The sequence below is a fragment of the Cercospora beticola genome, chromosome 4, assembly GCF_033473495.1.
Source record: "Cercospora beticola chromosome 4, complete sequence".
Taxonomy (NCBI): Eukaryota; Fungi; Ascomycota; class Dothideomycetes; order Mycosphaerellales; family Mycosphaerellaceae; genus Cercospora; species Cercospora beticola.
In genome coordinates, this window is record NC_088938.1 from 1649610 (window position 1) to 1673297 (window position 23688).

Genomic DNA, 23688 nt, shown 5'->3' on the forward strand with positions numbered 1-23688 from the left:
GCGCCAGAAGCCGCAGCAACGAACATCTTTGCACGACATCTCGATAGCATCATCGACATGGCTGGCATCCCTCCACCGCCGGGATGGGCACCTCCACCGCCTCCAGGAGCGCCGCCGGGACTCTCAGCGAACGGTATTCCCCCTCCGCCACCTGGGTTTGCGCCGCCCAAGGACCCTCATGCGGAGAAGCTGCAGCAGAAGAAGCAGAAATGGCTACGACAACAGAGGCAGCGTTTTGCAGAGAAGCGACGGGGTGGCTTTGTGGAAACACAGAAAGCGGACATGCCTCCAGAGCACTTGCGAAAGATCGTCAAAGACATTGGAGATGTGTCGCAAAAGAAATTCAGCGCAGACAAGAGAAGTTATCTTGGAGCGCTGAAGTTCATGCCACATGCTGTTCTGAAGCTGTTGGAAAATATGCCTATGCCATGGGAGAGCAGTCGGGATGTAAAGGTCCTGTACCACGTCAATGGATGTTTGACATTAGTCAACGAGATTCCGAGAGTCATCGAGCCAGTGTTTCACGCTCAGTGGGCGACGATGTGGGTGGTCATGCGACGAGAAAAGAGCGATCGACGGCATTTCAAGCGTATGCGATTCCCGCCTTTTGACGACGAGGAACCACCGCTTTCTTGGAGCGAGAACATCGAGGACGTCGAGCCTTTGGAGCCAATACAAATGGAGCTGGACGAGAACGAGGACGAACCTGTGTTCGAGTGGTTCTACGATCATCGCCCGCTTTCTGACACTAGCCATGTCAATGGACCGAGTTACAAAGAGTGGAACCTGTCATTACCGCAGATGGCCACGCTGCATCGATTGAGTGACCCGCTGCTGTCGGACATCAACGACAAGAATTATTTCCACCTCTTCGATATGCCAGCATTTGCGACCGCAAAGGCGCTGAATGTGGCGATTCCTGGAGGACCACGATTCGAACCTCTTTACAAGGATATCGACCCGAACGACGAAGACTTTGGCGAATTCAACGCGATCGATCGAATCATCTTCCGTGCTCCCATCCGAACTGAGTACCGTGTCGCCTTCCCATATCTGTACAACAGCTTGCCTAGATCTGTCAAGCTCGGGGTCTACAGCTACCCGCAGACAGTTTACGTCAAGACCGAGGACCCAAATCTACCGCCTTTCTACTTCGACCCAGTCATAAATCCTATTTCTTCAAGGCAAGTGATGCCGAAGAACCTGACAATCAGCCACGAAGACGAGATCTTTGGGCAAGGGAACAACGAAGAGCCGGACGAGGAAGACGGCGGCTTTGTCATGCCAGAAGGTGTCGAACCATTCCTCGAGGATGAAGATCTGTACAACGACGATACTGCGGCAGCTATCGCGTTGTGGTGGGCGCCATATCCATTCGACAGGCGGTCAGGCAAGATGGTGCGAGCTCAAGATGTGCCGCTGGTCAAGCAGTGGTATCTGGAGCACGTTCCAGCTGGTCAGCCTGTCAAGGTCAGAGTGTCCTATCAGAAGTTGCTGAAGACATATGTCCTGAACGAGCTGCACAAGAAACCACCCAAGGCGCAGAACAAGCAATTGCTTGGGCGCAACCTGAAGAGAACGAAATTCTTCCAGCAGACCACCATCGACTGGGTAGAGGCCGGTCTTCAGGTCTGCCGACAAGGTTTCAACATGCTGAACTTGCTCATCCACCGCAAGAACTTGACCTATCTCCACCTGGACTACAACTTCAACCTGAAGCCTATCAAGACTTTGACAACGAAAGAGCGAAAGAAATCGCGTTTCGGAAATGCTTTCCACTTGATGCGTGAGATCCTTCGATTGACGAAGCTTATCGTTGATGCTCAAGTGCAATACCGTCTTGGCAACATCGACGCCTTCCAGCTGGCAGATGGCATACTCTACGCCTTCAACCACGTCGGCCAACTCACTGGTATGTATCGATATAAGTATAAGCTTATGCACCAGATTCGATCGTGCAAGGACTTGAAACACTTGATCTACTATCGATTCAACAGTGGACCAGTTGGCAAGGGGCCTGGCTGCGGTTTCTGGGCTCCTGCGTGGAGAGTGTGGCTGTTCTTCTTGCGTGGTATCATCCCTCTACTGGAGCGATGGCTCGGCAACTTGCTTAGCAGACAGTTCGAGGGTCGTCACTCGAAAGGTGTGGCAAAGACAGTCACCAAGCAACGTGTTGAGTCGCACTTCGATCTCGAACTCCGCGCATCTGTCATGGCCGACTTGATGGACATGATGCCGGAAGGTATCAAGCAGAGTAAGGTCAACACAGTTTTGCAGCACTTGTCGGAGGCATGGAGATGCTGGAAGTCAAATATTCCTTGGAAGGTGCCCGGTCTGCCTAAGCCGATTGAAGATGTCATTCTGCGATACGTCAAGTCAAAGGCGGACTGGTGGGTATCCGTCGCACACTACAACCGTGAGCGCATCCGACGTGGTGCAACCGTGGACAAGACCGTGGCTAAGAAGAATCTTGGTCGTCTCACTCGTCTGTGGTTGAAGGCTGAGCAGGAACGTCAGCACAACTATCTCAAAGACGGTCCCTATGTCAGCACCGAAGAGGGTGTCGCCATTTTCACGACTGCGGTGCACTGGCTGGAGAGCAGGAAATTCCAGCCTATTCCATTCCCATCGGTCAGCTACAAGCATGACACCAAGATTTTGATTCTGGCTCTCGAGCGTCTACGAGAAGCCTACTCGGTCAAGGGTAGACTGAACCAGAGTCAGCGCGAGGAGCTTGCACTCATCGAGCAAGCATATGACAGCCCTGGCACGACTTTGGCGCGCATTAAGCGCTTCCTGCTGACGCAGCGCTCATTCAAGGAAGTTGGTATTGACATGAACGACAATTACAGCTCGATCAACCCAGTCTACGATATCGAACCCATCGAGAAGATCACAGATGCCTATCTTGATCAGTACCTCTGGTACCAAGCAGATCAGCGACGCTTGTTCCCAGCGTGGATCAAGCCCTCTGACTCTGAAGTGCCCCCACTCCTCACCTATAAATGGGCGCAGGGCATTAACAATTTGTCGAACGTCTGGAGTGTCGACGAAGGCGAGTGCAACGTCATGCTCGAAACGAGGCTGGACAAAGTGTATGAGAAGATCGACATCACGCTTCTCAACAGACTGCTGCGACTGATTATGGACCACAACTTGGCTGACTATATCTCCTCCAAGAACAACGTTCAGCTGAACTATAAGGACATGAATCACACCAACAGCTATGGTATGATTCGAGGACTTCAGTTCAGCGCCTTTGTCTTCCAGTATTACGGCTTGATCATCGATCTGTTGTTGCTTGGCTTGCAGCGTGCATCGGAAATGGCTGGTCCACCAAATGCGCCGAACGACTTTCTCCAATTCCGGGACAGAGCCACGGAGAGTCGTCACCCCATCCGACTCTACACACGCTACATTGACAAGATCTGGATCTTCTTCCGCTTCACCGCTGACGAGTCGCGTGATCTGATACAACGCTTCCTCACCGAGCAACCAGATCCAAACTTCGAGAATGTCATTGGATACAAGAACAAGAAGTGCTGGCCTAGGGACTCACGTATGCGCTTGATGCGACACGATGTCAACTTGGGACGTGCTGTTTTCTGGGATATGAAGAACCGCTTGCCACGTTCTATCACCACTATCGAGTGGGACGACACGTTCGCCAGTGTGTACAGCAGGGACAACCCGAATTTGTTGTTCGCCATGAACGGCTTCGAGGTCCGCATTCTGCCAAAGATTCGCAACCAGAACGACGAGTTCCCAACCAAAGACTCCGTCTGGGCGCTTGTTGACAATGCTACCAAGGAACGCACCGCCCATGCCTTCCTTCAGGTCACTGCCGAGGATATCGCCAAGTTCAACAACAGGATTCGTCAGATCTTGATGAGCTCTGGCAGCACGACTTTCACCAAGATCGCCAACAAGTGGAACACGACCCTCATTGCACTGTTCACGTACTATCGTGAAGCCGCAGTGAGCACGGTTGAGCTGCTTGACACAATTGTGAAGTGCGAGACCAAGATTCAAACTCGTGTCAAGATTGGTCTCAATTCCAAAATGCCCTCGCGTTTCCCACCAGCCGTCTTCTACACTCCCAAGGAATTGGGTGGTCTTGGTATGATCTCTGGTTCACACATTCTCATCCCAGCCTCGGACAAGCGCTGGTCCAAGCAGACCGATAGTGGTGTCAGCCATTTCCGCGCAGGCATGAGCCACGATGAAGAGACCCTCATCCCCAACATCTTCCGTTACATTATCCCATGGGAGGCCGAATTCATCGACTCGCAACGCGTATGGACCGAATATTCGCAGAAGAGACTTGAAGCTAACCAACAGAACCGACGTCTGACATTGGAGGACCTGGAAGACTCCTGGGATCGTGGTCTGCCCCGTATCAACACACTTTTCCAAAAAGACCGAAGTACTTTGTCATTTGACAAGGGTTTCAGAGCCCGGACGGAGTTCAAGATCTATCAACACATGAAGAGCAATCCCTTCTGGTGGACTAGCCAGAGGCATGACGGAAAACTTTGGAATCTCAATGCCTACCGGACGGATGTCATCCAAGCGCTGGGAGGTGTTGAGACCATTCTGGAACACACGGTATGTCATGTTCCTGACTCTGACCTGTACTGGCTATTCATGCTAACATTTCCCGCAGTTATTCAAAGCTACAGCTTTTCCAAGTTGGGAGGGCTTGTTCTGGGTAAGCAAATCAACTTCCTTCATGCAGCTCATCAGTTTCGTCGATCCTGCGATCAATTCTGCTATCGCACTCCTTCCAAGCACCGCCTGCCTTCGATTTCACGCACATTCGCATCTTCAGTGTCTCCGTGCTAACAGCTTCGCAGGAGAAAGCCTCCGGGTTCGAGGAATCGATGAAGTACAAGAAGCTCACGAACGCTCAACGATCCGGTCTCAACCAGATTCCAAACCGTCGTTTCACGCTCTGGTGGTCGCCTACCATCAATCGTGCCAATGTCTACGTCGGTTTCCAAGTCCAATTGGATCTCACGGGTATCTTCTTGCACGGAAAGATTCCAACACTCAAGATCTCGCTCATCCAGATCTTCCGGGCCCACTTGTGGCAGAAGATCCACGAGTCCGTTGTCATGGACCTGTGCCAAGTCTTCGACCAGGAACTCGAGGCTTTGGGCATCGAGACTGTGCAGAAGGAGACTATCCATCCGCGAAAGTCCTACAAGATGAACTCTTCCTGCGCTGATATCCTCCTCTTTGCGTCTCACAAGTGGAGTGTCAGCCAGCCGAGCTTGTTGTACGACACCAAGGACAACATGGGCCTAACGACTACGAACAAGTTCTGGATCGATGTGCAGCTCAGATATGGAGACTACGATTCACACGATATCGAGAGATACGTCCGTGCCAAGTATCTGGACTACACGACTGATAGCATGTCGATTTACCCATCGGCTACCGGCTTGATGATCGGCATTGATCTGGCATACAATTTGTACTCTGCTTACGGGCAGTACTTCCCTGGTCTCAAGCAGCTGGTACAACAAGCCATGGCCAAGATCATGAAGGCCAATCCAGCGCTGTACGTGCTCCGCGAGCGTATTCGAAAGGGTTTGCAGCTGTACGCATCTGAGAGTAACCAGGAGTTCCTCAACTCTCAGAACTACTCAGAGCTGTTCAGCAACCAGATCCAGCTCTTCATCGACGACACCAATGTCTACCGTGTTACGATCCACAAGACGTTTGAAGGCAACTTGACAACCAAGCCGATCAACGGTGCTATCTTCATCTTCAATCCTCGAACTGGTCAACTGTTCTTGAAGATCATTCACACCAGTGTCTGGGCTGGTCAGAAGCGCCTTGGTCAGCTCGCCAAGTGGAAGACGGCCGAAGAAGTGGCTGCACTTATTCGATCTTTGCCAGTGGAAGAACAGCCCAAGCAGCTCATTGTCACGCGAAAGGGTCTCCTCGACCCCCTCGAAGTGCACTTGCTCGATTTCCCGAATATCAGCATTCGTGCATCAGAGCTTCAACTTCCTTTCCAGGCTGCCATGAAGGTCGAGAAGCTAGGAGACATGATTCTGCGTGCCACTGAGCCGCAGATGGTGCTGTTCAATCTCTACGATGAATGGCTGAAGAGCATCTCTTCGTATACCGCGTTCTCCCGTCTGGTCCTGATATTGCGTGCACTGCACGTCAACCAGGATAAGACAAAGCTGCTGCTGCGACCCGACAAGACTGTCATCACGCAGGAACACCACATCTGGCCCTCGCTTTCCGACGATGACTGGGTCAAGGTCGAAGTGCAATTGCGTGACCTCATCTTGAATGACTACGGCAAGAAGAATAACGTCAACACCTCTTCGCTCACCAATAGCGAAATTCGAGACATCATCCTTGGTATGGAAATTTCCGCACCAAGTATGCAACGTCAACAGGCCGCAGAGATCGAGCAGCAGCAACAGGATCAAGCTCAACTCACCGCTGTCACTACCAAGACGCAGAACGTGGCTGGCGAGGAGATGATTGTTACTACAACGTCGGCATACGAGCAGCAGTCCTTTGCATCCAAGACCGAGTGGCGGACGCGAGCCATCGCCACATCGAACCTGCGGACACGTGCCAACAACATCTACATTTCCTCTGAAGACATTCGCGACGATGAACACCACTTCACCTACGTCATGCCAAAGAACATCCTGAAGCGCTTCATTGCCGTTGCAGATCTTCGTGTGCAGGTCGCTGGCTACCTTTACGGTGTCTCTCCGCCAGACAACAAGCAAGTCAAGGAAATCAAGACGATCGTAATGGTTCCTCAAGTTGGCTCAACGCGCGACATCCAGCTCCCACGCAACCTGCCGGAAAACGAGATGCTGCAAGGTCTCGAGCCACTGGGTGTCATCCACACCTCGGCAGGCAACGAGACCAACTACATGACGGCACAGGATGTCACTCAACACGCCAAATTGATGGCGGCTCACCCATCATGGGATCGCAAGACTGTGACCATGACTGTGAACTTCACACCTGGCTCGGTCTCTCTTTCTGCATGGTCTCTGACGCCTCAAGGCTACCAGTGGGGCGCAGAGAACAAGGACCTGTCATCCGACCAGCCTGCCGGATTCTCTACTGCTTTCGGCGAGAAATCTCAACTTCTTCTGTCGGACAAGATCCGAGGATATTTCTTGGTGCCGGAGGATGAGAGATGGAATTGGTCTTTCTTGGGATCTGGCTTTGGTGATCGCGAGAAGGGCCGCGTGTTTGTGCAAGTCGGCATCCCGCGACGATTTTACGATGATGTGCATCGACCCATCCATTTCCAGAATTTCGCTGAGCTGGAGGATGTTTGGGTCGACAGGAGCGATAATCTGGCATAAGGGAGGTTAGGAGAAGAAGATGAGAATTGAGCATGAGGCGGAAAGCTCAACGAATAGCGACGAGTGTACATGACTTTCGGACAGCATCAGCGTAAGGCGTTTAAGAGGCGCCTAGATATGGCTCAGGATGATTGTGGAAAAGGAAAAGGTGAATGCAGTTGTAAGATTACATTGCTGCGTCGATGGAATCTAGAGCTTGTCTTGCATAGTGTGCACGAAAGATTGCTCAATGTGTAAAATCTTCAACTTTCCGAAGAACAGTCGCATAAAAGGAGTGGACTGAGATCATCATTCGAGTCCTTGTGCTAAATCACTGAATTGGCGGCGACCGAGCATGACCAGAGTACCAACAGAGCGGTGAGCAAAGGTTGCCTGCATCGATTATGCAGGAGCAGTTCGCACAGCATTGAATGCAGAACCATTCAACCATCACCCGCGAACCAGGCGGGCTCAGGTGAGGATGACGACGCCACGTCAGGTACCATTACTGTGCCATTAGTCAATCGCAGTCCCACGACATGTTGCAGACAAACAAGCAGTTTCCAGTTTGCGGCAAATGCTGAGGGAAATGATGACGACGAGATTGTTATGCGAACTTGGAACATGGTCGAAGTTGAACTGGCTCCATCGCTGCCAACTCCCCGCCCGTCATTTCGCAAGGTCGCTTGTCGGGGCGATACAGTACACAGGATACGCGGCCGGAAGAAGGTCCGCCCGTAAGCTCGTGTGCGAGGGAGGTACGTAGTGGCGCGGTGGGTAGATTCTGGAAGACTACTCGAAGGAGGTCCGACTCCGCTCAGGCTCATGCCGGGAGATGCGGTGGACGACGACATTTGGTGGTACGGCAGGGGACGCACGGCATGTTTTGAGAAATTTCGAAGCCGACTCTGGCCTTTGGTCCGAAGCGATGGCAGTCAGAAAGCAGGCAGAATGGGGGGCAATGCATGCGTTTTGCAGGCGGAAATGCAGCTATTGCTGCAGTGGATTGGACTTCTTGGGATTATCATTGGGCCGACGCACGACGAGGCTGCGGCGGCCAAGGATTCGTGCAGTGCAGGCAGCGTACTGCATAATAAGTCACTCGGGCCTCGTCGTATCGTCGTCGTCGTCGCCGGCGCCGATGCTTTGCCAGACCACGCTGAAAATTCGCAGCCTCCCGTCTCGTGTTGTATATCTCCTACACTCGTGATGATGAAAGGGCTGAGGGACGGGAAATGAAATGAAGATTCGCTCCACGTGACCGGCGACGTCAGCGGTCTTCAGAGAACGAGCGACTTGCTGCGAGCGAGCAGACACGGGCTGGCGTCGTGCTGGTGCCATCATTGCGCCTCGAGCGGTCGGGCGCGCGCCGTCTCACCACAACCACCACCACCACCTCGACCATCGCGTCCACGCCGTTTCACCCCTTCCAACTGCCCACCGCGCGCGGCCACGGACCGACAGCGACACTCTTTGCACACGACTACGCTTCCCAGCCCGGCCTGCACGGCCGACCACGACCACCACCAGCGCCAACATCCCAGATCCCCGCTCACATTTCTCCTGCGCGCTGCTTCACACGCGCACCACTGCCCGTTCCCATCGACGACCTCCACCGACTCGCAGTCCTCACTCGGCTCTCGCCAGCCATTGTGCCACGACAGACACCAGCCGATGCATATGTAACGATATACACCCATCTGTACAGACTCTCAGACACGATTGCCCACGACCCAGCTTGTAACGACTACCGAACCTTTCTTCTCGCGCAGACCTTACTCTTGACTCGGAACAACCAGAAGTCCCACCCTAAACTCTCCGCAAACACTAACCGTAATTCTTCCTGGACGAAAAACCTCCTGCCACGAACACATGTCCCACCGTTTTCGATAGCAACCTCCCACTATGGACCCGCCACCCCCAGACGGCGTGCACACCACTGCGGAAGGGAAGAGCAGCGCGGATGGCAGTGTGAAACATACCACGACTCGGGCAGAGCGACGTCCAATGCCTGGCAGTTTCGTGGACATACCCTCAGACGATTCTGCGAAGAGCGATCATGCGAACGACAGCATGGCCACCACACCTCCGAAGCCGTTGAGCAGGAACAACTCCGACTTCCCTCCCACGCCGCCCACCATGACCAGCAGCGAGCTTGCCGATCCCATTTCCGCGCCAAGGAGGCTGAGCCCGTCGCCTGTCTTTGCAGATCGGGTCAGGAACGAGTTGGAAAGACACAAGTCGGGCCTTAGCACGCCCGTCAATCTGAGCAACAGCCCGCCTACACCGGATCCGTCTCCTCCAACACGCGGAGGTGATGGCTTGACGATACCACGTCCAGCAATGGCCAAGTATGAGAGCTCCTACGCCGAGTCTTTCCAGACCGCTACCGAAGGGCGCACATCACAGGCGAGCAGTGCGCATGCGACCATGCTTCCCGCTGGGGTCGAGAGCACCCCGAAGCAGAGCTGGCTGGACATGGCCCGCGCAATGGGCTTATCGAACCAGGTGTTGGCCATGCAGGACGAAGAGCGTGCGGTGAACGACACTGATAGTGACAAAGCCGCGCGCGTCAAAAATTATCACCTCGAATCAGATGGCAGTGAGGGCGAGAAGGACAACAAGACGGTTACTTACGATGCTAGCGATGAGCGCAGCACATCCGATTCCAATGCTAAATCGTCCCCTGTCACTCGAAGCGTCAGTCAAAAGCTTGCTGTGACAGCCGTTCCTCGACTACGCAGGCCATTCCAGCCTGGCGACGAAATTAAGCGACCCGACGATTTTCTGATCTATGCATCCACTGGGTCTATCAAGAAATGGAAGAAGCCAGAGCGCATGTCCAGAACACCGCCGCCCCGGGAAATGGACTCAGAATTTCTCAGGAATGCAGAACCCGTGTTCCAGCCCGCCGCACCGGAAGCCCCAGAATCTGGAAAAGACATTCTTCAGCGTCTAGAAGATGTGATCAAAGAGGACAATGCAGACCCTGCTCCATTGACTGCGCTGCCGCCCATTCCAGCTGAGGAGCGACAAATATTGACACCACGCGAGGAGGAAGTCAAGCCTCTGAAGGAATTTACACCAAGTCCTCCCGCCAACACCATCCCCACACCTCCTTCCACGGCACAGAAGGAAAAGAGTCTGGAAGAGAACAATGTGGTGTACAAGATGATCCAAGAGGAAAATGCTAAGCGACATAGCGCCATCTCTGATGGTAGTGTCCCAGCGAGAGTTGTCGCGCCGGCGGAAAACAAGCGCAAGCTGAGACACTCGCAGAAACGAGACTCCCTTCGTGGCGATGTCAGTCTGATCAGTAGCTCCGACAGCCATCGCCTCCGCCACAAGAGGGCAATGGGCAGCCTTGGACACAGCGAGGATGTAGCTAGCGCGAAGGAGAATGTCCTCTCGAATGGACGTCCGTCAACAAGAGGAACAGAAGGCAAGAGTGCTGATCCTATCCCCCGCGCGAGCAGATCAACTGGCGAGAAGATCTTTTCGTATAGTAATATGCGAGATCGTTCTCCGAAGGTCGCACCCGCTAGCGTTCTGGGCAACCCGCACAAGTTGAGACGGTCACTTCGACACAGCAGTCTCGACCACACCCCTCGATCTGTCAGTGATTCGGCTCGGCCTCTGAGCGTTAATACTCATGCATTCCTTGCGGAGGCAGAAGCAGCTCCTCCTTCACCACGGCTAAGACGATCGTCCGCCGAAAACCGGTTGGATCGAAATAATGAAGTGCGGCGAACGAGTCTCGGGCACGTGCCAGAGGTGGCACTCGCTCCCATAGAGCCTGTGCAGCCTGCCATTGCAGAGCAACCGATGAACGATGTGTCCAAAGAAGAAACACAGCAAAGCCCTCGACTGGGCACCTCGGAGAGGATGACGAGGCGAGATCGACCTGAATCGTCCGAAGTCAGCTTCAATACTACACAATCTCCGCGACGGAAAAGCATGGACTATCGATCACTGCACCCGACCATCACACCTATGAGCCAAGCTTCAGGTACCGCCATGTCAGAGGCTGAGCTATGCGAGGCCAAAGGTGTAACCTTCTTTCCCCACAACAACAAGAGCCTGCTTGTGGTCCAGACTGCGCGGCATGTCAGCATCCCGGACTACCCGCCGATTGATGAGGATGATTCCGACATTGACGGCAATCCAATACCTCACATCAAAAGTCCGCGATTCAAAGCTTTTGTTACGCCCGCTGATGAAATCGGGAAGCCGCTGCATAGCGTTGACAGCCCACTTACGAATCCGCGCGCAGCACCCGAACCTCCTGTCATAAAGTTCATTCCTCCAACGCCTGCTGACGAGCTCGAGCGAGAACTTGGCAGCGAAGAGGTCCGCAGGAAGGAAAACTCACGACCCAACCTGCAACGCTCTCTTAGCTTGAAAGACCGCATTCGTCGCCTTGGTGACGCCCTGAATCAACCCGTTCCGTTCGGCCGCCAAAACTCTTACCGCAGGTCTGCTCCTCCGCGCCGCATCCCGCAGGCTGAAGTGCAGCAGAGACCTACGTACTTGAGTTCCTTCTGGCAGCCGAGGGACTTTTGGGAGGGCTACAGTGATGACAGTGATGTTGAAGACGAAGAGGACTTCGAGCCTTTGCCCGCTGGTGGCGACACGAGCGATGTTGGCGAAGAGCAACAGCAGAAGCGCAGGAGTGCAGCGTTCTTCCTTCCTCGCGCTATGTCGAAACGTCTTCCGGGCTTTCGCGGATCAGGTGGCTTCTTGATGGGGAACAGTTTGGGGATCGATCGTCACGGCTCGAATAACAGAAGACATTACGTGGAGCGAAGAGCGAATGCTTCACACCCGAGCTTGGTCCTTCGGCCAGATTTGGTCCCTGACCAGCACCATCGACAGCCTTCGTCGACGTCTTCCATGCCCAGCCTCCGGAACCGGCACTCGGAGGAGCTTCTACGACGACTCTCGATCTCGGGCCCGCCCCAGCAGCAAAGAAGAATCATTTTCAAAGTGCCTTTCACTGGTGGCAGGAGGATCGAGTACGTGGGATTTTCGGTTTTGGGAAAGAAATTAGCGGCGAAGAAAAAGAGAGCAGCGGAAAGACAGGCGGAGGAAAGGAGGATGAGAGTAAGAGAAAGTATTGGACCCAGGGTTTATCATGAAGGTGGCGTGAGGTCATAAGGGAAGGAAAATGGATACAGATGATGACCAGGAAACGGGAAGGATTCGAACGGAAAGGCATGCCATTGCAGTGCGATGTTGCCACGTTTGGAAAATGAGGAACGATGAACTTTTGGGGATATTTGACGACCGGCTCAGCTCATTGACGAAGCGGAGCATCGATGAAGATTTTGACTGATGATGAATGATGACTTGACTTGTCTTATGACATTTGTACTTTTCGAAACGATTTAACGAATTTCGCACGAATGTATCAACGTATTGATTCTCTGCGAGGCTGGCTTCTCCCCTCTTCTGTAAGTTTTGTGTATTGACCTGGCTTTCTGTATTGGTTTTTTTTTTGGCAGAAAGGGGCAATGCGAAATGAGAACTGGGGGGAGGGAGGTTTTGTCAAACTGCATATCCACACCATTTTTGACAATGGGTGCCTCACAGCTGGACGATTTTGCAGAGATACTGGAGGCTGGTGCCTCTCTCCGATAGTCTTTTGGGCTGTATATCCACACTATTTTGACAATGGGTGTCTTACAGCTGGACGATTTTGCAGAGATACTGGAGGCTAGTGCCTCTCTCCGATGGTCCATTAGGCTGCGTATCCACACCATTTTGACAATAGGTGCCTTACAGCTGGACGATTTTGCAGAGATACTGGAGGCTAGTGCCTCTCTCCGATGGTCCATTAGGCTGCGTATCCACACTATTTTGATAATAGGTGCCTCATAGCTGGACGATATTGCAGAGATACTAGAGGCTAGTGCCTCTCTCCGATGGTCTATTAGGCTGTATACCCGCAAAATTTGGACATTAGATGCCTTCCAAGCGGGAAATATCGCAGAGATACTCGAGGCCTAATGCGTATCTCTGCTAGTCCATCAGGCTCAAATCCGCATGATTTTGATATCAGGTGCCTCGCAGCTGGACAGTATCGCAGAGATACTAAAGACCTGAGATGTGTCTCCAGTAGTCGGTCTGGCTAATTTCCGAACCATGTCGACATTGGATGCCTCACAGCTGAACGATATTGCTGAGATACCGGTTTGGTACGTATGACCTGGTGGTCTATGAGAACAAATGGTCGCTGAAACCAATAAATTTCCAAGAATGAGTAGCATTTCTTTTGTTATTTACTGATATAGCCAATTGTGTAGAGTAAAATACAGTCTGGGCTCTACGCAAGAACGTCTTCCAAAATTCGCCTTTCCGCCTATCATCTAGGAGATGTAGTGCCGCTAGTGCGAGTACTCCAGCTCTCCGGCGGCCTGTCTGAGTTCCCACAGCCGCATCTTCTCCCTTGCAGTCAGCTTTCTAGTCTTCTCGACTGCGTGGAGTCCGCGGCAATGTGCTTCTACGGCATGGAAGAATGGAACATCTCTACCCTCGACTTTGGCTTCCAGGAACAGACCGAAACCAGGAATGACGCCAGAGGCAGGAGGCTTTTTTTCGATGAAGTGGCATTCATCGAGGCACTCCTCCAAGATGGTGAGATAGGAGGGAAGTGATGGATCTTCCATCTCTACATCGTCGACCTCGTCTTCCTCATTCTTGGCCTCCTTCTCGTGCTGCTGAGCTGGTTGGGAAGATTCGGGCTTCTCTTCTGAGTCTTCGGGCTGCTTTTCCGAATCCTCAGGCTCTTCTTCCGGATCCTCAGGCTCTTCCTCCGAATCCTCCTGCTGAACAGTGTTCACTGCACCAGCAATATTTCCCTGCGACTGCATCGAGGCCTGGGCGTTCTGTCTGGCCTGGGACTTTCCTGATGTCTTCGGCTTCGCGGGTTTCCGCGGGCGCTCTAGCGCCGAGAGAGAGGGAAGATAGAAGTCGATGATATCCCTGAATCTCGGGTAGACACTTGGATCTTTGTGGAGGCAGTTATGAACCTTTATACGGCAGGCTCTGTTCGTGCGTAAAGACCTGAGTAGTGGTATAATTTCCTTGTAAGCCATTTGACCGGTATGCCCTGGCATGAGAGCAGCACGCCCTTGCAACAGCAGTTGCAAATCGTGTGTGGTCCACAGCGCTGGAGCCATCGTCTTTTCTGGAGGCACTGTCTTCGCCTTGAGAGTCTTGTACTGAGGTGTGGCTGGAGGAGCGACCGTGCTTGCTGATTCTTGTGTGATGGAAGACGACAAGTCTTTATTCCTGCTGAAATGAAGTCTCGAGTGTGTTGATTTTTGATCTGAAGCGAGTAGAAGAATGTGTCGATAGACGTTGATGATGTCGTAGTATGGTGAGAAGTTCTACGAGAGAGGAGGAACTTGCAGGTAGAGACAGTATTTAACAAATCTTGAGAGGAAGAAGACGGATAGGAGGCAGCTTCTTGGTTCTGAGGCCACATCGAAGCCTCCGCGGTACCCCGTACGCAGTGGCATACCAGACTCATGGCCCGAAATCTTGATGGAAGTCATCGGTTTTCTTGCCTGTTGTTGCCGGATTGCTATTTTGACACTCGGTACTGCTGTTGATGTTATGGTAGCTTCCAAGGGGCAACATTGGTCCACGTCGTCACACACGGCGACGACATGAGGCCACTTGATGAGTACCATGAACATCTTGACGCATTCGTTGTGGTTGTTACGTGTCAACTGCCGCAGCAAATCGAATAAGCCGCTTTCTGTGGATGCCATGAGCATTTTGGTATCCGAGTGAAGTGGTTGCAGTGGCCTCGAACCGTTGATGGAGCAATCCCGATTCGGAAGTTCGCGCAACGCCACAAGCCACACTGAGCCAGTGCCAAGACAGCAGCGCGCTGTGGCTACTTCCCAATTTGCGGCAGTGAACCAAAGAAAGTCGTCCCGTCCTCAACTTCAGCCTTCTTGATCACACCCGCTCGCGTCTCATATGCCGGAACTCAACAGCACGAACGGCACAGACGAGATTCCGTTCCATCGACGACACCGGCAACAATTGACCTGGAAGACGCGAATGACTGTCGGTGATAGGGCAGACATTTCGAAGCCCAACTGCACCTCTCATGCTGCAAAGTGGATCACTTCACTCTGGTAGACCGGTCGACTACTGCACACTTCTCAGGCAGCGCGACATGTGTGCGCGTGGGGTATTCTGGAAAGGTAGCACGATCTGAAGCCCAGTGCTTGGGCTCAGCGCTGGGCATTGATGGGCTTCAGGATCGTGGGAACGATTCTTCAGCTCTTAGGTAGGGACCTGGTTGGTACTGCAAGTGGTGGAAGCCAAGCGTTGTCCGGCTCGCGTTATCCGACATTCTCTGCTGACCTGATCAGGCAAAGAGCGCGATTCCTGGATATCATCAGAAGCGCTGCGGCTGAGGATAGATTGAGCGAAAAGTCGTGTCGCTGGTGTCCGCTGCTAGTTCTACTGCTGCATTCCTCAGTTCTGGTTTCGCTACTCATCTTCCAGTTCTCCACATTCAATTCGAGTTTACATCGCATTCGTCATTTTCTTCACAGGCGTAGCCTTGCAACATTGTCCAGAGAACTTGTGCAGGGTGGGAGATCCGAAGGTTACTTGGCAACAGGCACTTCCAGGCACTTGCCAGCAAGCCGCGTATCGATGCCCTCAACATCCGTGTCGTTCGGCACATACTTACCGAGGCAGATTACACTAAAGATACAGATCTCGAGTTGGTCTACGTCTCTGTGATAAACCAGGTCGTCTCGAGGTGACGCTGGTTGTCCTAGCATACGGCCGTCACCAAGCAGCTTCTCGTCCGCATGACAGGCCATTTGATACCCGTTGATGAGACTCACCTCAACGTGAAAGGCAGCTCAATAGATAACCTCCCGGTCAGTTCAGTCATCAATCTGATAGTAACTTGCAGCGTTGATGCCCGGTCGACTAAACGAAACTTTGATTACTGTAGAACTCTGATGGCGGAACCCCAATCATGCGTACAGAATTTGCAGACGACATTTTATCATGCTCCTGTCAACACTTGCCATCATAGGATTGCCACTTTGTTACAGCTAACAATAGCAAGTGGCGATCTCAAGATGCAAAGAGTAGGCGAAACAGAAAGTCACGGAAGACCCTGGGTGAATGCCGATCCCATGCGTGGCCGCCCGAGCAACGTCAATCAACAATTGAGGTGTGGGCCGGACAGCAGCTGGACTGGGCATCATGGAAGAGCTTGACGTATCCATTCACTCGAAAGAGAGACACAAGCAGACTGTCAACAGTTCTCATTGAACATCGCCAAGTTTTGAATTATACTGAGTACAAGATTGCATTGCTGCGTAATGCTGTAGTATTGAGCTCTTGAGGGAGAAACTGCCCACATTACTCCCCCGCTCACTCTACGCTCTAAGATATCCTTCGCCATGCGAAGTTAATAGTACAATAGACCCCCGTTTCGTCTTTTTCCCTTTCGTTGCTAGTAATACAAGGTCGTCATTAGGGCTTGGGGTATATAACAATTCGTCATTAGAAACGACATGTCCAGCAGGTCGTGTAAAACCAGAACAAACATAAAGCAAGCAAGGTTGGAGCTGCCCATTCAGCTCTCAACAAATAGAAAGACTTTCTCGTTGTAAATGCTCGATGTTGTACATGCGCGCGTGTCGCTTATTCTCCAAACGCCTGGAGCGCTGTCGCTGTGGTGAATACTTCTTCTTGTTGGTCCGGGTGGATCATCCCTCCGAGGTGGGATGGTAATAGATGTAGTGTCGTACGACTATTACGCGTCCTGCTTGTGGATACGCGATGAAGGTGGAAGTGGCCCTGTCGTACTGCTAGTCGCCGTGTTGTTCGAAGCTGTCGAGTCTTGGTGCTGTAGGAGATTCGTCGCTGTCGTGATACCATCGTGATATTGTGGACGATAATGCATATGCATTTGCTGTGGTTGTGGAGTAGGTCGTACAAACTCGGAGTCTTCCATTTCGGGTGCATCGAGCTCCATGGCTTTCTCTTTGCACGCTGTGGCTGAGAAGCCGTTGCCAACTTTGCCGGAAATGATGCGCCAACGGTCGGCTTCGTATTCCTGCATGGCGGATTGGAGACGTTGAACCTGTAAACAGTCAGTCAGGATGTTCGTAGTCACTGTAAGTGCCATACCCTCATCGCCAGTGATGCTGACAGAGAGAACGAGCCAGATACAAACACCTACCATATCATCCGTCCAGATCGTGGTCTTGGCTTTAAGCTTCGTGCAGTATCGAACCTGCAGTGTGCCGGAACTTCGGCCGGGAAAGAAGTCGGCAATTTGTTTCCAGGTAAGGTTCTTGGTCTCTTTGAGTTCGACAAGCAAAGCATCGTCCTCCGGAGTGAACTTGAGTTTGGGGCCTTTGGGTCGAGGTGCCGGCTCGGGCATGCCAGGCTGCCCAACAACGCTTGGCGGCCCGTGTTCGTCATCTTCTGGCGTCTCACGACCGAAGGTGCGCTGAATCTTGTTCGGAGGTTGCTGATTTGGGAGACGGTGGTGATGGTGTGCGGTCTGCTGTTGCTGATACGCTGCGTACGTCTGTTGCGGAGTGCTCGAATGTGAATGAGACTGTGCAGAGGAAGACCGTTGTGGCTGATACTGGTATGAGACCGCCCCGGTTTGAAGTTGGGCGTGCTGCCCTTGAGGTGTGAGTTCGACCGGCATCTGAGTACCGCTGGAAGCATGAGCCTGGAGCTGCTGGAGAGCTGGATATTCGTAGGTGTACTCCTCATGGTAGCTTCTCTTTCGGGAAGGCTGAGCATTGGGAATCCCCTTGGGCTGGTGCGCAATACTCGGTGGACTTTGATAAGGTGTGCCTTGGTGTGACGAGTACGCCGCGGATACTTGCGAAAACTGTCGAGGCTTTTGGTGCGCAAGCATCTGCTGCTGCTGTGGTTGCACTTGGTTGAGCGCATAATGCTGCTCTCCGGGAAGGAGAACTCCAGGTGAACCATACGGGGCATAATCCTGTCCATTTTGCTGCGGTTGCTGTGGCTGTAGATACGAATGATCGAAACCTTGCAGCAACTGCTGGTATTCGGCCTGTGTCACCGGCGGGACTTCAGTATTGTTCTGCTCCGGTCCATGCCCGCTGAAGTCGAAGGAGAAGTCATAAGGTCGCGCCACAGCTGCTACTGAACATGGAGGCTGCCAGAGCTCTCCGCCCAGGCAGCGTGCCTCGACTGGCGCGGGTTGGTGAATGTCGTTAGCGACGGGAGACGACACGATGTTCGTGGCCGTCGTCGTGAAGTGATCGTAAAGAGCTTGGTGTGCGCGCTCCGATGCGCAATGTTAGTACAGGCTTTCGCGTCGAGCTATTACAACGATAGTCGGGAGGGCAGCATTAATGTGAAGGGAGTATGGTCATAAGACATGCAAACATAATAAGGAAAAGGTGATCTGCCGTCTAGAATATGGGCAGGGCTGGCATGGCATATAAGCACTTGGGCAGTGAACGCCATGATGAAGTTGATCGCCGCACCTGCATTCTGCTGCATCAACACCCAAGCAGCGGACCTGGGCGTTTGAGGTGCCAGATTGGCTCGACCCGGGACAGTAGACAGACGAGTGCAGCAATCTGAAACACCGCAACGTGCAGAGGATGAACCTTGATGTCGCGGGCCTGACAGAGCATTCGTCGGTGCACATGCAGGTACTGCTTAGCCAGACCCACCACCGCGGGCTGAAGGGTCCACGATACCAGGATGCCGCAGAGCCTCATGGCCGTCAGGTCACGCCCACTGGTGCCTTCTCGAGTGCTCTGCCGCTCAGCGTCGGCTGTTCATAGTTTCACACCCGCTTTCTCAAAGCAACATCCCAGTCTCCCCAGATGTGGTGTATGCTTAGCTCAGGTTGGTTCGTAAGCGGATATTCCTGTCAAGATTGTGCAATGCCGAGGAAGCGAGTTCGGCGGTGCTTTCAGTTCTTTGCTTTTTTGTTTTGCCTTTGCCCTCAAGATAGCACCTGCGCTCGCTTCTGTGCCGCGAGCACCGGATGAGTTTGTTCCGCAATCGTCCAGGTGTGCATCGTGACCTCCGAAAGTGTGCAGCAGCTGCGGTGCCAATGGGCGCCCGCGCTAGCTAGTTCTGGACCCTTCGAAGGCGAGGGCTAGCCGTGAGGGTCTGCGAGTCAGTGTCGATGATTTCCACATATGGCCTAATATAGGCAGGGTTGAAGAGAATGCCGCTGCGGGCGGACCCTTCAGCGGCGCTCGAATGGCAGTGCTCGGGCAGCTTCCCGACGCGGTTGACGTATACTGGTATGCATGAGGCGACGCCCAATGCAGCTCTACCGCCGGCAGTTGCGATGCATTGGGTACGCGATGCGCGGTGGTGTTGTTGCGCTGTCACCTCGCTGTCGAAAGTGCGAGGTGAGAGGTGAGGTCGGCTGGTGCGACATCCGACGGACAGGCTGCGCGGCGGTGTGGGCAAGGGCTCTCGCCGAGCGCGGTGGAAAGATCGCCGGGCAATTCTCTCTCGTTCGCCAATTCGCCACCCTATCCGGAGAATGGCGAAACCCACCTGACAGACGATTGACATGTTCGGCAATCTTGAACGTTGCTCAACTGCGCTCGGGACCATCTTTACGGCATTCGTGGCGTGGCACAGGCCGCTACGTTTCATGTGCTGCCCAGACCGTTTCAGAGCGATGTCTCGCATGCCATGAGACGATGAAACGCCTGCGTGCTGCTCTGCGGTGCCTGAGGGTCGCCCGGTGCGTGTGGCAAACATTGCTGCGAGTGCACGGAGCAGTGGTTGTTGCTGAGGAAGTGTGGGTCTGGCGGTTTGGAATGAGAACGTCAGGTCTTCCTGCCGCTTTTGACTACCCTCCATAACACTACTGCTGTGCCGTCGTCTGCTACCGCAAAGCCGTCGTTGAACTCGCCTGTAAGGACACGATAATGCTCCTGTTTTGCCAACTCAGCCCAAATCCGTCGGCAACCCACTGCCATAACACCCAAGTCCTATGCCTTCTTTTTGACCCTTCGCCTGGTATCCGTACAAGATCAAGTCCGCATGCTATCTCGCATTACCGAGCGTTCATATTCCATTATGAACTCCCCAAACGCCTCGCCGAGACGCATGCCATTCAGTAGAAAGGAAGAGTGAAGTCGAGCCTCGAAACGAACATTGAACGCCAAATCCAAGCTTCGCGCATCGCCAGTTGCGCGTGGGTATCTCTTTCCAAAAGCGCGCGCGCATGCAATAAGACCATATGCTATATGCGCCAACCATCAAAGCAACCATCGCTGATCTTCAGACTTTCCAGCCTTGCTCCTTCGCGAACTGCTCGCAAGCCTACGTAAGAAGGTCAGTCTCTCGTCAACAACCCGTCGCCATCGCGCCCGAGAATCGATTCTCACCTTCGCCGGCTTGCCCACCTTCTGGCCAATGACTTTCCACTTATTGTTCTCATAGTCTTTGATGGCTTGGAGCAGTGCGGCACTCTGCGACACCGTTAGCTGATGCGATCTCTGGTACCAATCATCGCTGTGAGGCGAACAAAATTGCTGACCTCGTCTTCCGCGAACTCAGCATAGTGCATGTCCTACGGAGACACTGTCAGTCGCGGTGCTCTAGTAAGAGTATTGTACAAGTTGTGCGCACTTTGTACCAATGCTTCTTCACGCTTCCCTCCGTTCGGGTGGGAAAGGTTTTCGCAATCTCACTCCAGCTACTGCCCGCATCGCGCAGCGTCTTGAGTCTCTGCTCTTCGGCAGGCGTCCACGGGGTGTTTGTGCGCCCTTTCTTCACCGGTGGGGTCGGCGCGACAGGCTGCGGTGGCGGCCCACCCAGTCCACCCGGGTCAAGGTCACCCGGTCCGCCTAGCAGACCAACTGGATTTCCAAAGACGCTCGCATTGCTGCTCGAGGACCCCGGCAGGCCTTCAAGTTCCGACGCGCGACGTTTGCGCGAGTTGGTTGGGGAGATTTGCTGCAAGTGCTGCGGCGGGGGAGGGTGATGGGTCTGTAATTGGTGTGGCCGGTATCCTTGGGGTGGAGGAGGAAATGTGAAACCGGTGGGATCGTGTGGGCTGGCCAGATACGAGTACTGCTGTTGGTACGGATTGGGCAGACCCAGATGAGTCTGGATCGACTGCAGGTCGCTAGGCAATGTGAGTTGCGATGGTGACGCCGAGTATGTGTTCTGGTTCGTGAGGTTGGATTTCGCGTCCGATTGCTGGTTCACTTGCTGATGGCTGTAAGGAATGTTGTTAGTGTACATAGTTACAAGAGCATTCGCACTGGCCATGTAGCTGTTACACAGCTCGTGCCTATGTGTTTGCGATGATACATGAGGATCATGTGGACCCGGAGTGATGAGTGGGTCGGTAACAAGAGGAGTGACATACGACATCGCGGCAGAGCGGCGGATGTTTCCTGGGCAGGGCTACTGTGGAAGCGTTCGGTTTTGTTCTGACTCGAGAGGTATTATCCGCATGGCTCTCAGATGTGTCGGACGGCTGACATTGGCCTGCGAGTCGCCGAACGGTGCGACAGCACGAACTCCGCCAGGCTCCGAAGCAGCAGCGTCTATCGGCGCATGTGCAGCAGGCGCTGGACGAGGTCGACGAGAGACGGTCCTGCTGCTGCTGCTGCTAGTCGTCCTGCACGGCAGATTTGGCAATTAGGTGAGAGGTGGACGTCAAATGACGAGCGCAGAGGTAAGCTTCACGAAAGCGGAGAGGTAGTTTTGGCGATAGCTCCAACCAGTACAGGGAGCTTGTTGTTGGAAGAGGCGTGGGCGCGAACGAAATGGTGGCCTGCTGCGTCTAGCTCGATGTCTAGCACCGCCTAGCGGCCGTAGGTCCATGCAGACGAATGCGAGATCTGGGGCAGCAAAGGCTTGTTGCATGCACATCCGGGGCCCAGCAGTGTTGCGCTGTCGTATGCGGCGCGAGGGCCACGGGCATTTGACGTCGTCGAGACCACGCAAAAAGCAGGCTTCACGTCTCATTTGGGAATGCAGCGAGGGGATCGCACAGAGCGAGCGCTGCGGTGCGGGGTAGAGCGATCATGGCAGGGCAGAGGGTAGGGCCATACTGTCGACGCTGCTGCTGCCATGCCATTCCTCATCGCGATGGGCGCTGGCGAACGAGTGATGGCTCGCAGCAGCAATCGCCCCGGGCCAGCCTGACGCTGTCAGCGCGCTGGGCCGACGTCCGCTCATTCGTCGTTGGCCTTTCATGTGCAGGGTCGAGAGTAATGGGTCGTCTCTCCCTTGACCTCACGCTGCAGCATGGTATCGGCGGGAGCAGCCCGGACGTCGATTCGCTGCAATCACCGCGCGCGACGGCTCGCACAGCGGGGGAAATGCGCATCGCAAGCAGGCCGCGCGCACAAGCTGGACAGTCGCCTGGAGCGCGTGACCAGGATGACTGCTCTAGCCGGCTGGTTCATTGCTAGCCGAGGGGCATGTTCAATATGCGCGGAGATCCTGACGTAAGGGCGTGTTCGATCGAGAAGGCTACATTTCTTTTGCACCTCCGCCTCGAATCGCATGGAGCTCCAGGCCTGTCGGATGGTCGTCCGGGTTCGTCTGGAAGCGGATGAATTGCACCATGTCAGGTGAGCGCTGTGGGCGAGCCTGGTCCGGTGTTTTGTCTTGGCCGTAGCTGTGGCCGCGGTGGAGGGGAGGAGGATGAAGATGTCCGCCACACCAGGTCACGAGAGTCAGGCAGCACTGGCCGAGCCAACCTTAATTCTCAGTTCAGGCCTCGCTCGGTTGTCGGAGTCGTTTCAGGTGCGCTGCCACAATGATTTGAGATGGCGTTTCATCTTCTGTGACACTGCCACGCTGCTGGGCCATGTGCCCAACCTGCCCAGACACACCGTGCTGTGGCGAATCTCCAGAAATAAGGTGACGCCCGGACACAGCTGTGTCGCCCGGGACCAACCGGATCCGGATACGCGTGGACGAGCTTCAAGCCGAGTCATGTAGACTTGCCAGGACGACGGAACGATCTGAATGCTGCTGCGGACTGTATCAGTTGGACACGTCAATCGTGAGCCGGCGGAAGAGGAGCAGGAAGGAGGTGGGTGGGCAGCGACGAGGTGAGCGGAAGTTGCAGTCCAACAGCGCAGGCGTTCTGCGAAGGCACCAGCGACATCAAATTTCCATCTTGGCATCAAACACAGCATTGAGCATCACACATAGACTTCATCCAGAGTGCGGGCTCTAACAGCACTGCTAACACTAGGAGACGGAGCATATGCGAGACTGCGAGCGTACAATTGATGGAGAAGCCAAACAGCACCGGCGCTCGTTCTGAGCGCCACAGTACCGCCACCATCTGTGA

General features: G+C 53.8%; 5 protein-coding genes across 5 annotated transcripts; 2 read left to right on the forward strand and 3 right to left on the reverse strand.

Annotated features, from left to right (window-relative positions):
• Positions 1-57: 57 nt before the first annotated feature.
• On the forward strand, positions 58-7361 carry PRPF8 (Pre-mRNA-processing-splicing factor 8; the record flags this gene model as incomplete). The annotated part of the gene is made up of 3 exons (XM_023597131.2): positions 58-4608; positions 4667-4711; positions 4857-7361. The coding sequence occupies 3 exons, from the start codon at positions 58-60 to the stop codon at positions 7359-7361; spliced, it is 7101 nt and encodes a 2366-aa protein (XP_023452390.1).
• Positions 7362-9245: 1884 nt separating this feature from the next.
• On the forward strand, positions 9246-12497 carry RHO25_006297 (uncharacterized protein; the record flags this gene model as incomplete). The annotated part of the gene is made up of 1 exon (XM_023597132.2): positions 9246-12497. One exon carries the CDS (start codon positions 9246-9248, stop codon positions 12495-12497), a length of 3252 nt encoding a protein of 1083 aa, XP_023452389.1.
• A 1229-nt stretch (positions 12498-13726) lies between these two features.
• Positions 13727-14521, reverse strand: RHO25_006298 (uncharacterized protein; the record flags this gene model as incomplete). The annotated part of the gene is made up of 1 exon (XM_023597133.2): positions 13727-14521. The coding sequence occupies one exon, from the start codon at positions 14519-14521 to the stop codon at positions 13727-13729; it is 795 nt and encodes a 264-aa protein (XP_023452388.2).
• A 2624-nt stretch (positions 14522-17145) lies between these two features.
• On the reverse strand, positions 17146-18270 carry RHO25_006299 (uncharacterized protein; the record flags this gene model as incomplete). The annotated part of the gene is made up of 2 exons (XM_023597134.2): positions 17146-17475; positions 17575-18270. 2 exons carry the CDS (start codon positions 18268-18270, stop codon positions 17146-17148), a joined length of 1026 nt encoding a protein of 341 aa, XP_023452384.2.
• Positions 18271-20645: 2375 nt separating this feature from the next.
• RHO25_006300 (uncharacterized protein) lies at positions 20646-21746 on the reverse strand (the record flags this gene model as incomplete). The annotated part of the gene is made up of 5 exons (XM_065602769.1): positions 20646-20687; positions 20753-20836; positions 20905-20937; positions 20997-21588; positions 21742-21746. 5 exons carry the CDS (start codon positions 21744-21746, stop codon positions 20646-20648), a joined length of 756 nt encoding a protein of 251 aa, XP_065458841.1.
• Positions 21747-23688: the final 1942 nt, after the last annotated feature.